General features: G+C 41.6%; 1 protein-coding gene across 2 annotated transcripts in view; it reads right to left on the reverse strand.

Annotated features, from left to right (window-relative positions):
* Window positions 1–3,660: 3,660 nt before the first annotated feature.
* Window positions 3,661–12,848, reverse strand: part of mtmr7b (myotubularin related protein 7b) — a 30,822-nt gene continuing 21,634 nt past the window's right edge. For both annotated transcript variants that reach the window (XM_039797716.1, XM_039797707.1), the window contains exons 11-14: window positions 11,358–11,558; window positions 9,348–9,482; window positions 8,130–8,256; window positions 3,661–4,332 (exon numbers count right to left, since the gene is read on the reverse strand). In XM_039797716.1, the coding sequence (XP_039653650.1) occupies window positions 3,958–4,332; window positions 8,130–8,256; window positions 9,348–9,482; window positions 11,358–11,558 (838 nt within the window). In that variant the 3' untranslated portion in view covers window positions 3,661–3,957. The remainder of the gene's footprint in view (window positions 4,333–8,129; window positions 8,257–9,347; window positions 9,483–11,357; window positions 11,559–12,848) is intronic.

Below are 12,848 nucleotides of genomic sequence, written 5' to 3' on the forward strand. Positions count from 1 at the left end.
CTGCTGCCACAGGCTTGAACTAAAGTTATGGTAACACTTTTAGGTAAGGGTACATGAATTATGAATAATAATTTACTTCAATGGTCTCCGTCGAAGTCTATGGCGTTGCTGTTTCCATTTCTTTCACTGTCTGGTTAAAACGAGACAGATAAGAAGAGGCATTGCAACAATGTTGTTTTTATATTTTTTAACATACAGAACATACAAACACAATTGAACAAGAATAACAACCCTCTCCCACCCCCCACCCTCTGCGGTCTCGAGGAAAGAAAACAAACAAAAACAGGAATCAGAAATCACACCCTGCCTAGTCGCTCTCCTCTAGTTCTTGTGATGCTGAGGTCCTGTTACTGGATTTTTGCGGCTGATATAGATATTAGAGTCAAAAAAATGTATATTGGCAGTTTTTTAACAAACGCTTAACAAAAACATTTTTGCAAAGGATACCTGAAATGTTGTTATTAAAACAGAAAATTTTTCAGTTGAAAAATAAAGCTCTCTTGTGGACAAAGTATGTAACGGTGAAACTGTTTCTAAATTTCCTCATACATATCTGTAGCATTTTTATACTGACATTTTTCTTTACTTATTGGCCGATATACTCTGGTAGTGATACCGATATATCTGCAAAATGCTCAAATTGGACCATAATTGTTTTCTTTCTTGATGTATCTATTTAAATGGAAGTGAACAAGGATGTAAATGTATTAATAAAAACAACCATAAGAGCTATCTTTATGAAATATACAGTTTGTTGTGATTAGAATCCTTAAATGGAGTTTTTCTATTTTGAAATGAAGAATGTTAAGAAAAAGACTCAATACTGAGCAATGCAACAGGTTTTATAGCAATCATCCAATTGCAAGCTAGACCCTGGGCATAAAAGCCCTTAGCCATGCACACGGATCACAACATTTGGATTGCACCTGATCAAATCTGGTCATTGGCTATTCATTAACAAGGGCTTCAAGAGTGTCATGCCCTTCTTATATTGATACTGTGATGAGTGGTTTCAAGGGTTCCAATGTCCTAACAATTCTGTTAGGATTTGTTATTGGGGAAGCTGTGTTTTATGTGCTTCATGTCATGTTAAATAGTAAGTCAGACCCAGTATTTTGCAGTTTTGTTCCCTTTAACAGTGCATTTATTGATAAATCAGTTACATAAATGGATACAGAACACACACACACACACACACACACACACACACACCACAGGCTACAGTGAAATATTCAAGTTGAGATGGAGAGGGGATCCTGGGACTTATTAGCCTGACAAGCCAGACCCACATCAAGATGTTGGGTCTGGGAACTCACCATTGACAGTGCTCAATGCGAGGTGCGAGATAAACGGTTGTCTTTCAAATTCCCTCTGCATGCAATAGGATAGCGCTACAACCAGGCAGAGCAACGAAGAAGGTAGCTAGTTGATAGATTAAACTTTTGCTGTATCTGGTCGGCAAAACTCCGAACACATCTTCCTTTTTTAAGAACGATTTCAGTGCCGTTCTTTTCTAAAAGGAAAGCTTAACTCCAAGTCTTCCAGAAGACCGCTGTTCCCAGCAGCAGTAGCCATAAGCCCGCCCACCGACCATATACACGATGTGATTGGCCTGACCAGAGTTTGGTTTTTCCAGCTCGCAAGTCAACGGAGAGTGCCTACACCCCTCTGGTTGCAAATTAAATTTGCTGCCGCTTGGATGCGTCTAGATTTCTAGGCTAGGGACTTATAGCTCATTAGATGAAGTCAGTATTGTCAGATACACAGCAGCATTGTGGCATTTGTCATCATACGCTGGCTGATTTTCTTTGACCTCAAACTGCATGTTGACACACCGGCCAGGGCCAATGAAAATTCAGCTTATTGCAGCAGAATAAGCCAAACTGCTCCCCAGCTTTAAAAGGGGAAACTTTTAATAATATACCAACAATAAAAACTGGGCAAAATCTTTTTTTTCTTCATTTGGCTGTACAGAGTTTATCTTTTTAATATCTTTTTAAGAATTTTTTTTAACTACAGTTACAGTTGGTTAACTTACAGCTCGGTTGGAAAATTAAACCTAATCATATTTTCAAATCTCCAGTTAGCTTTTAGCACTGGCTTAATGTAGGGCCCTATGAAATCTGTCTTATAGCTTTTTTAAATTCTCAATTTGACGCATCCGTACATGATTTTGTTATCACGGAAACTATTCGGCTCTACATTAAAGCTGCCATCAGGCTGTAACTGGCCCCAGCCGGGCCTCCGTCGAAAAAAGACGCTTGCTACCGGGCTAAACAACTTTTCTGGGGGAAACCCTGTTGTCTAAATGTCAAGTGTACACAATTGTTGTTCAAATCAAATGCAAATTTATGAATTGATCTACATGAAAATATTTGTGAATGTTCATTCTTCCGTCCCACAGGTTGTCCAACCCAAATGTCGGTAGCTTTAATGATGCATTACTCAGCATGTGTTTGGAATACAATCAGTGTGCCAGTCATGTTTATCTGGAGCCCCAGTACACTGTCAGCTTTAAAATTCACTTACATAACAATGTGCTCCAATAAGTCAAGTCTTGTGTAGAGACCAGGAAACAAACTAAGTTGTGTTTACATCTCTTTGCACATTGTTGCTTGTTGGTAATTCAACTAAATGGGAATGTGAGAAAGTTAAAGATAACCTAAAAGGACACTAACTATAAATTCTTAAAGAACACATCCAGCAAACATGGATACAATTACATTTGAAACTTGAGTTATCTGTCAAACTTAACTGGATTTGATCGGAAGGGTTCAGTTGGACCGAGGATAAATATTATTATATTAGTGTGGATATCAGGTCCTTATACAATGTTGACAGTACACTGAAACATAACAAAAACAAAAATAAATGGCTTATAATAAACAATACTTTTTGTTCTTATTGATTCTATTCCTGGTTATGACCAAAAGTTCCAACTGGTTAAAGACATCTCCATTCAGACTAATTAATACTACTACACATTCTCTTCCTTTATCTCCATCATGGCTGAGAGAGCAAACTTGTATTTTAAAAAAAGAGCCTTTTTTATTTTAAGCTGGATAACTTTGAATTATCTTGTTTCTAAATAATGATCCCTTGTGGCACATTTGTGTTTTATGGAGTGATAGGGAAAAAAATAATTTAAGACTTGAGTGCAACTGATGGGAACAACAATCCTTGAAAATGGTCCAGTATTAAGCGTGAACGTTGTAACCGGCAGACACAGACCGTGCTGCAATGTTGTCAGACCCTTAGAATATTAATCTGAGCCTGTCAATGGCAAAATGAGCACTTTTGTGAAGGTAAATACAAGCTGCACAATTGTCCTATTAACTTAACATTGTAGCTTGTTTTGCCGCTGCTGACTGCAGATATCTTGCTTAATACTGGACCAATGTCAAAGATTGTTGTTCCAGGTTGAAAAAAACAGTAGTTACCATTTAAGGTTTTGTCTACTGTTTCATCAGATTGTTTCAATCCCCTCATCAAGCCCCTCATATTTCAGGCTGGTTTCATGTAACATTTATCCATCTCACATTAGTAATAGTGCATTCCTTAAACAAAGTACAATTCATAGTAATTGAGCAACCTAAAATCTGCATCCATATATAAAAACAAAAACAGCCTTTCTGGCCTTCTGCAAAAAAAAAAGAAAAATTGTGAACGTAAACATTTTTAATTAAAAATATGTCAAGATGTCTTTCAGAGTCATAAAGGTGAACTGAAAAACAGCCAGTGAGGTGTCTCCCCTCTCTGTGACTCCCTTCAGACGGAAAAGGAATGAGACAAACTACAGTTTGAAAACAAGAGATACAGGTCAGTCAGTTATCTCGTCACAGTTTGCTTCCGCTCCCCTCCAGGTGTTTGAATAAATAGATTTATTTATTTTGAAAGTGTAAGAGCAGTCATTTCTTCTCTTACCTTCCAGCCAGGCGACTGGGTTCCCTTTTCTAGTCAGGCAGTAATAAACACAGCCTCACCCAAGTCTGGGTCCTTGCCATCGTCCCCACGGCTGGAGGAGCAGCTGCTGAGGTCGGCCACGCCTGACTCCAGGTCACTGCGGGTGGAGAGGTCATCAGGATTGGAACTCTTGAGCTGGGTGTGTGGCCCTAGAGGCAGGGTGAGATCGGGGTCCTGGGTCGGAGTCTTCTGATTGGCTGGTTCAGAAGAGAGCTTGCGACCATTGTCCTGTGCAGGGCTGGTGATTGTATCTCTGTAGGTGGTGGGCGGGTCCGGCCCGCGGTGTGTCTGCCGCAGGTGGCTAGTCCTCCTCCTCGGAACCTCGATCTTCTCCCACATGATTGGCTTCCCTGTCAGGGCTGCGATCCTCTGCAGAGACAAGAGAACAACAAGACATACACTTTTACACTTTCTTTTATTCAAGGTCTACCAAGTCAATTCTCATCAATGTTAAGAAACTCCTCAATCTATCTCTGTCTATGTATATTGAGTGGGTCATTCACACAAAAAAAAGCAATCCAGTGATTTTCCGCGGGGGGGGGGGGGTGTCAATGAAACGGCTCGTTTGTGTGACGTCCCGTGCATTCTTTAACCCCCCAACAAAGCACAAGTAGACTTTATATTTCACAATTACTGTTTTCCGTCAGATAATTTATAGATTTCAACATTTCCGACCGCACTTGAAAGCAGAAAGAAAAGAGACGATTTAGACAGAGCGAGTGCTTTGTTGTTGCAGGAAACATTCAGGTAGTTCAGTTCTTGTGTTTCATTTTTTACCCTCATAATGTTTTTAAACTTTCTTGTGGCAGGGATAAAGGCAGTGTTGTTTCCTGTACAGGACTCAAACCATAGCTCAAAACTAAGGGTGTCACGAAATTAAGTCACAATCTTGAATATCTAATTAAAAAATGGAATCGTCGATACTGCCGCGCCCCCATGTCACGTCCGGTCGGCTTGTCAAGCGGAAAAAAACACACGTGTTGAAGTGCTGCAAATCAGTCAGCCTCCTGTAACTTAGCTAGAGCCAGATGCTGGAGACCCATCGACAGAACTTGAGCCCCCTCCTCTTTCACTGAAGTGTGTGAAAGTGTGGAAGTATTTTGGACTTCCAGTGAGTTATGTTGAGAACGTTCGTGTTGTCGACAAAAAAGCCACAGTTTGCAAGCTCTGCTATGTGCGTGTACCATATTCTGTGTGTTTACCATTGCACATTAGCCTAGTAGCTAGCGGATATTCTTTCTGCTTATAGCTTTATCCCAACAAAACCGCACGGTTGAATTTCAGCCTGCATGCATGTTTTGTAGCCTAAACAGAGCAGCTTATATTGGTTATATTAGAGAGAGCAACAAGTTAGCGAACTGCCCGAGTCGCCCTCTTTGCTATCGGTCTGCTCAGCTGCTGTGCTGGCTTGATGGTGTTTTAAGCCCCTAACAAGCCTTCCAGGCAGCGCTGCGACCGTCATCTTCAACCATAACTATTGCCTAATCCTGGTGCCTTCCAGGCAACGCTGCCTGGAAGACGATGTTGGGGGCTTTAACACCAAACTCTGTGAGTCTGCCCTCAGGATTGTCGGTAAACTTTTCTTTTTCTTTTTACTTTATTGACAAATTGTCAAGTTTCCAATTGACTGAAGATATGTTATTGTTACATTATGTTAATAAATATTTTAAATTTGACAATGAAATGTGGTACATTGCGAACAAAGGTCAGATATTATATTGCATACAAGTCTAGTCTAAAAATGGCATAGCAACCTGTGCTTTAAAAAAAAAAAGAAGTAAAAATCGAGAATCGAACCGTGACCTTAGAATCGAAAATGTAATCGAAGGAGGATTTGGAGAATCGTGACACCCCTACTCAAAACACACTGACAAGTCTGATCTCCGGTTACATGATCGGCCACCGCAGCGTGACGTGGGGTTGCGTTTCTTCAAAAGTTGAGTCGGTCTCAACTTTTCACCACAGCCCCGTTGCGTTTTTTTGAGTTTCCACCCTGCGGCAACCCCCGCCGCTACCTAAACGCACTACCCCCACTTAAAATGAATGGAAAGACCTGCGTTTTTGCCAGACCGTTTGACTGATGTGTAAACGCAGCCTAAGGAGGTTGGAAATGTGGATAGCTGAATTTCAGTTGGACACTAGTGATTAGAGACATAACTCAGTTATTCTCACTATAGACAGACATTATCTAAACATTACCCGAAGGAGCTGTATGGGAAAACCCAAATGTTGGAATCAGTTGGACCGTATATTAAATTGTGTTTACCCTGCCAGCAGCCAATTACAAAGTATGTTTAATGTCTGATTCAGTCCATGTCTGAATAGAGCAACTCATTGTCCGGAGAGAATTCACAGTGAGTGGGCGTGTTGATGACGTTCCTACAATGCGGCTGGTGCCAAACCTTTTTTATTTTATATTTATTTATTTTTGGTCATTTTAGGCATTTATTTTTTCATAGTACAGCTAAAGACATGAAAGGGGAGAGAGAGGGGGAATGACATGCAGTAGGTTGGAGTCGAACCCGTGGCTACTGCGTCGAGGAGTAAACCTCTATACAGTATATGGGCGCCTGCTCTACCAGGTGAGCTATCCTGCCGCCCAACTGGGGCCAGACCTAAGGAAAACAATCATCAGAGGGTAAAAAAAGAAGAAGGGTGATTTACAAAAAGGGTGGCAGTAACTCAGCCTGTAGTGAGTTGGGTTGGGAACCGGAGTCCCCGTACGGACCGAAGTACAGAGTGTGGACTGGTAGCTGGAGAGATGCCAGTTCACCTCCTGGGCACTGCCAAGGTGCTCTTGAGCAAGGCACTGAACCCCCCCAAACGCTCAGGGTGCCTGTCCAGCAGTCGCAGCCCCCTCACTCAACAGTAACAACGGTGCTTTTCAGGTGTTGCGCTAATTACTCCGCCTAAGTAGCAGTGCTTCGCCTTCAGAGAATATAGTTCCCAGTATGTATACGATTAGAAGATAGCTGTATTTCATGTTACCTTGTTATTTGTACACGCTGTGACTATACAAATCACAACATGTAAATAGGAAAATGTTGCCGTTATTTTGTCACTTATTGGGAGCAGTAGGCTAGATGGAGCCGGTTACCTCCAGGATCTGTGCTAAGCGAGGCTAGCGGTGGGTGTTTCAGACAGAGTTACGACACGCACGGAGATGAGAAGGGTATGTATGGACTTATCTAACTCTGGGGGATACGGTGAATAAGCTAAAGTCCCAATAAGTCGGCGTGTTCCTTTAACAGCGCTGTGCAATGCGAGAAAATCTCAGAACTGAACTGGGCAGACATAGCAGTTTTTATCAGACTCACCCTGGGTCAGGTTACTTAAGTCTACTGCTAACTTATAACACTAATAACATTACCATCGCCAAAATGGCCCCGCGAATCAAATACCCTACTTCACCGTTCACCGTCAAGCCACTAAACATGTATGGAAATTAACACCTCTGATCTTACAATCATACGACACGACACAGTATCTCTCTCTCTCTCTCTCTGCGCGCACACACACACACACACACACACACACACACACACACACACACACACACACACACACACACACACACACACACACACACACACACACACACACAGTCCGGTTCTGGTGGTTGATGAATGCAGATATGTGCTGATTAGCTCTCATAACCGGCCAGGTGGGTAGCACACTTTTGTCTGATTACTCCACATTTTCATTGTGATATTTTGTGATTACATTCTGAATCTGCAACGTTCTTTGTCAGGTAAATCAGTAAGTCAGTAGTAAGCTATACAATGGAGTTGCATATGAAGTGGTTTGGGGTCCTTCTGTAAGTAATTTTGGGGTACAATTTGTTTTTGAAAAATTCTACAAGCAGCAATACCACAGGCCAAGCAATCAGCCCATTCCAAACAGGCACATTTTCAACGGGCAATGTACTAGTTAGAGCACTGTACTAGTTAGAGTTTGATTTAGGCAAAAAAGGGGAAAGAAAACTACGTGATTTCAGTTGGAATTTCTGCTCAGACAATTGTATTTAATCTCTTATTTAAACAGATTCATTTTGGCTAATGGATGTTGAATATAATAGGGGTCATGGTGGTGTCAAAAAGGGGTGTCTTTGTGTGTTGTATGCCTTGTCTGGAGCCCAGGTGGTGGGCGGTTCCTCCTGGCGGTACCTCCTGATGATTGGTCAGCTCCTCCTCCAGCTGCTGGGACTCCTCCCTGACAGCAGACAGAAAGTCGGCAGGTGACTGGCGAGGAGGTGTTGATTTCTCCGTATGGTTATAGAGACCCTTCCACATTCTGGAGACAAAAAGGAAAGGATAAAATAAAGGAATAACTATGTATTATTTAACTGTTTTTCTTAAAAAACAATGTGTAATGATATCTGACTGACAACGAGCTGGGACACTTTCTGATTTTGATAAGGAGGAAAGAACAAGGATATCTGCTGTCAGAAAAATAAATTCAAGACTTTTGTTTAATGCTAGATCCAAGAGTACGGTTTGACTGTTCTAAAAATATATATGATGTACAGATATACAAATTACTGTATTACTGTTATTTCGAAAGGCAATAAATACATAGAGCAGCAGTATTTATTTTGCCTTTTTTACTGTCAAATGACATGACTCAACAAATGTAACAATGTAAATGTCATAAAAACTAAGGACTCTGTGTACACAAACAATGTTCTCAATGCTGCAGTTCATGTGTAGAGCCCCTGGTGATACTTCGAGCAAAGTTTCATGTCGAGCCTTCTTAGTGTTTTAAAAATAGCGATTTTGATGTGATCATAGTAGTGCCCCTAGCACTCCCATTTGACCGAAAACGAAACTACAGTAAATCTTAAAAGTGGCGCTTCCGTCCTAATTATGCTTTTAAACGAAAGTTTGACTCGGGTACGTTCACAAAAAGACCCTACGTTGCATTTTGGCGCGAGTTACGCTTTAACTACTAATAATCAGTATTGGCCTTGAAAAAACAGTATCGGTCGATACCATCTTTGTTGCGGATGTGACGATTTTAGACGAGAGGGAGGAGCCCTTACACTCTATGTTATGTTACGTTTGATAATTAAAAATTGAACATCAATCTGTATTGCAGAAGACTTAAAACTAGCGATTGAGACCATAAACTCATTATGAAAATGTTTACTGAGGTAATAAATCAAGTGAGAAGTGGGTCACTTTCTCATAGACTTCTACAGAAACCGACCTCCTTTTGGAACCGCACGTGTCGCCCCTGCTGGAATTCAGATAGAATGCAGGTTTAAGGCACTTCCGCATTTGCAGCACTTTGCCAAACCAGATGCTTTGTCCATTAATATTATACAGTCTATGGGAAGAATACAGTCATGTGGTCTCACTGGGTGTGTTTGTGCAGCAACTCACTTGAAGCAATAGGGGGTGGTGTTTGGTCGCAGGACGCCCTGACTCTGGCTCAGCTCAACCTGGTACAAAGGGTTGGTGTACTCAGCCCTGTCCTTCCACAGCTGAGGCCACACAGAGTGACTCCGCTCACGAAGCCTGTAGTCAAACAACACACACCAACCAACAATGCAGTCAGCAACTTTATGATGCTGGAGAGTCTGGAGAGACTAGTGCTGGTTTTCTAGGTATCATTTCTATAGCTTTTTAATGGCTGTATTTACCAATCTGGATCTTCAAAATCCCAGAGGCAATATGTAAGTTTGAATACTCTGTATATACTCAGCCTAAATCACAGTGAGGGTCAGCACTCTTATTAGCTCATCATTAGTCTCGCTTTGCCAGCCTTCCTCCACAGCGCTGCAAAGGAGGGTCTGGCTAGTCCACACAGCATTCCGGGATGGGAGAAGAACATGCTCTGGTTTACTGGCATTTCTTAAACCAATCACAATTGGCGGCTAAGTGTCGGACAAAGATACGGTGCTGCTGCAAAATAGCCTCGGGAAGGAACTTGTTTTGGTGGAACGTGTACGTTCAAAAGTTGTTTTAGTCGCACAACAAAAAATCTGATTGGACAGATAGTCTAGCTAGCTGTCTGGATTTACCCTGCAGAGATCTGAGGAGCAGTTAACCATAGTCCTCATAACTCCACCGGAGTTTAAAATTACAACACAAAGAAAGCAGACTGTAACGGACATCCGGACGAAAAGAGTGTCATCCGGCGGAATTTCCGGCGGCAACAGAGCAATCCCGGAAGTGGAACATTGTGGATATAGACTAGCTCATCATTATCCTATTGGACAAAATTAAAAGAACTTCACTTCCCTTAAAGCCGCAGACATCCAGACCCATGTGCCTGAAGTTAATTCAGGACAGGACAACTCTGACACCAAAAATGCCATAAAAATGCATTAAAGGTGCAGTAAGTAAGACTTATATATATATATAAAACTATGTTCCAGTAGAACTACATGAAGCAGGTCATTTATGCAGGTAATAACCACCGTGCCATTTGCAAAAATCCACAGCTCCATGTTCAGATGCACCGATCAGCATTTTTTTCGGTCAGGTAGGCTCAACAACGACAACCACATCCAGTTAACGGACCATTTATTTGTCCCTGATTCTGTCCGTTCCCACGTGTTGCAGTGGGCCCATACCTCTCGCTTCGCCTACCATCCGGGTACCAGACGCACTCTACTCAGGCAGCCCAGCCTGGACAAGGACACCCGGGAGTATGTGGCAGGCAGCAAGGCCTCTTATCACGGCTCCAGACGGTCTGCTCCGTCCACTGCCTGTTCCTGGTAGACCTTGGTCTCACATCGCCCTGGATTTTGTCACCGGTCTCCCTGTTTCTCGAGGTAAATCTGTCATCTTGACTACTGTGGACCTTTTTAGAAAGCAGCACACATGCCTCCCTCGGTTACCAGCCCCCACTGTTCCCTTTCCCAAGAGACTGACCTTGCCGTACCCACTGTTACTGACCATATCCGCCGTTGCAAGAGGGTCTGGCAGGAGACTCTATAGCCTTGGAACGCATCCAGGAGACCTCTCAGCAATCGGCAAATAGACACAGGCCCTCCCTACCAATCAGGTAAGTCAGTTTGCTCACAGAATCCAGCAAGCTCTCAACCCGCTATATTTGTCCGTTTCCTGTTGAAAGGGTCATTAACCCCACTGCTGTCAAGCTCACACTCCGTTATGAAGATTCACCCCACATTGCTCTCAAACGGCATAAAGATAGGAATAAAACTCCATAATAAAGTGGATATCATAACACAAATACTGTTTTAACTTAATAATATTTATAATAATTGATAATAAAATGAATAAAACATATCAAATACCATTTGGACAGAAAAAACTATGCGTACTGTGCTTATTTCTGACATAGAAAGCAGAAAAGTTTTGATTTAACATGTCTCTTTAGACCATCCAGTGCATATATAGTGTATCTGTGTATGTCAGTCCTACCTCATATCCCTGCGTTCCTTCTGGCAGTTGCCCAGGAAGGTCCCATACTGACTGGAGTAGACGTGTGTGTGTATGGATATGATGAAGCGCTCGTTGAACTCAAAGGCACATGGGAACTGCTCAGACAGCTGCCACACACACTCCAGAAACTGATCGATAACTGGAGACACCTCTTTAGGATCTCCATCAAGATGGGCGTACCTGCAGGGAAACAGCCCCATCTTAACTGTCACACTCTTAAAAAAATCATGTATATAGATTTTTTGGTGACCAATTCTTTATTAAATATTGAACAGACATACATAAATATAAAACAGTCTGAATTCTAAAGAACTGTGTAAGACATTCACTTCTCAAATGGTCTCATAAATAGTCAATTTTAAATATACGTAGAGAAAACCTAAAAAGGAACATAGATAATCTACTTTTGTCTGTGCTGTTTGAAAATATTACTTTTGAGCTTTTGTAAAATAAAATATAAAACTAAAATATAAAACTGATACTATTTCACGAGTACCTCTAATGTTTTAATTTCTTATTCTCAGTTCAAGGTAAGGTTTTATATCACTGACAGATATATAGAGACAGTGGAAAACCCATGTCTGACCTCTAGTGATAGTAATATATCTCAATTATAGTTTTTAACGTTTTCTTTTTAGAAATTATTACACATAACTTTCACTAAATGTATTAAAGACTGAACAAAGTTAAAGAACAATAGCAATAATATCAATGTTCTGATTAAATAGGGTTGTACAAAAAAAACTTTATTTTAATGTGAATATGATAGAAAGTAGAGGTGTTGAAATTAATCAAATAATCGATGCATCGGGATGCGTGGACATGGACGATGCTGCATCGATGCAGTGGACCACCATAATCGATTATAACGCAATGACGTCGCTCGTTAATTTTCCGGCCGCGGCATAAACATTCAAATGAAAAATAACATTCTCAGTAGCCTAGTTAACCCGTTTCACTCACACACACAGACACACACACACATACACACACAGAAATACGGAGACAAGCAGACACACAAACAAGCAAACAGACACACACATGCAAAACGGCTGAGCGGAGACACGGGAGAGTGGAGAGGATCGCAAATCGAGAAGAGGAAAGAAAACACTGAGAAACATCGAGAGACACTAGAGTAGTTAGCTTGGAAACGATCTACGTGTAATAACGAAGCTGAAGAGGTGTAGCTACACTACGGCACTTTTCCTGTCTAACAGCAGTGGTTTAGAACAAACGTGTTAGTGTGCCTGGCTAAAGTTGGAGCTAACGGCGGAGAGTTGCTGGTTCGGAGGACGCTGATTTTGGACCGGAGAGTTTCCCTGCTGATGAGGACTTTTCCGTAGCTGGTGACTGTTTTTCGTTTTCGTGTTTGAGCTGTTTCTTGGACTAACAGCTAACTGTAAGTTGGATTTCTGTGTTTTTGCTTCACTGAAGATAACGTCCTGCTGGCTGCTGCACGTCCACGTGAGC

Source organism: Perca fluviatilis, chromosome 1 (genome assembly GCF_010015445.1).
Source record: "Perca fluviatilis chromosome 1, GENO_Pfluv_1.0, whole genome shotgun sequence".
Classification (NCBI taxonomy): domain Eukaryota; kingdom Metazoa; phylum Chordata; class Actinopteri; order Perciformes; family Percidae; genus Perca; species Perca fluviatilis.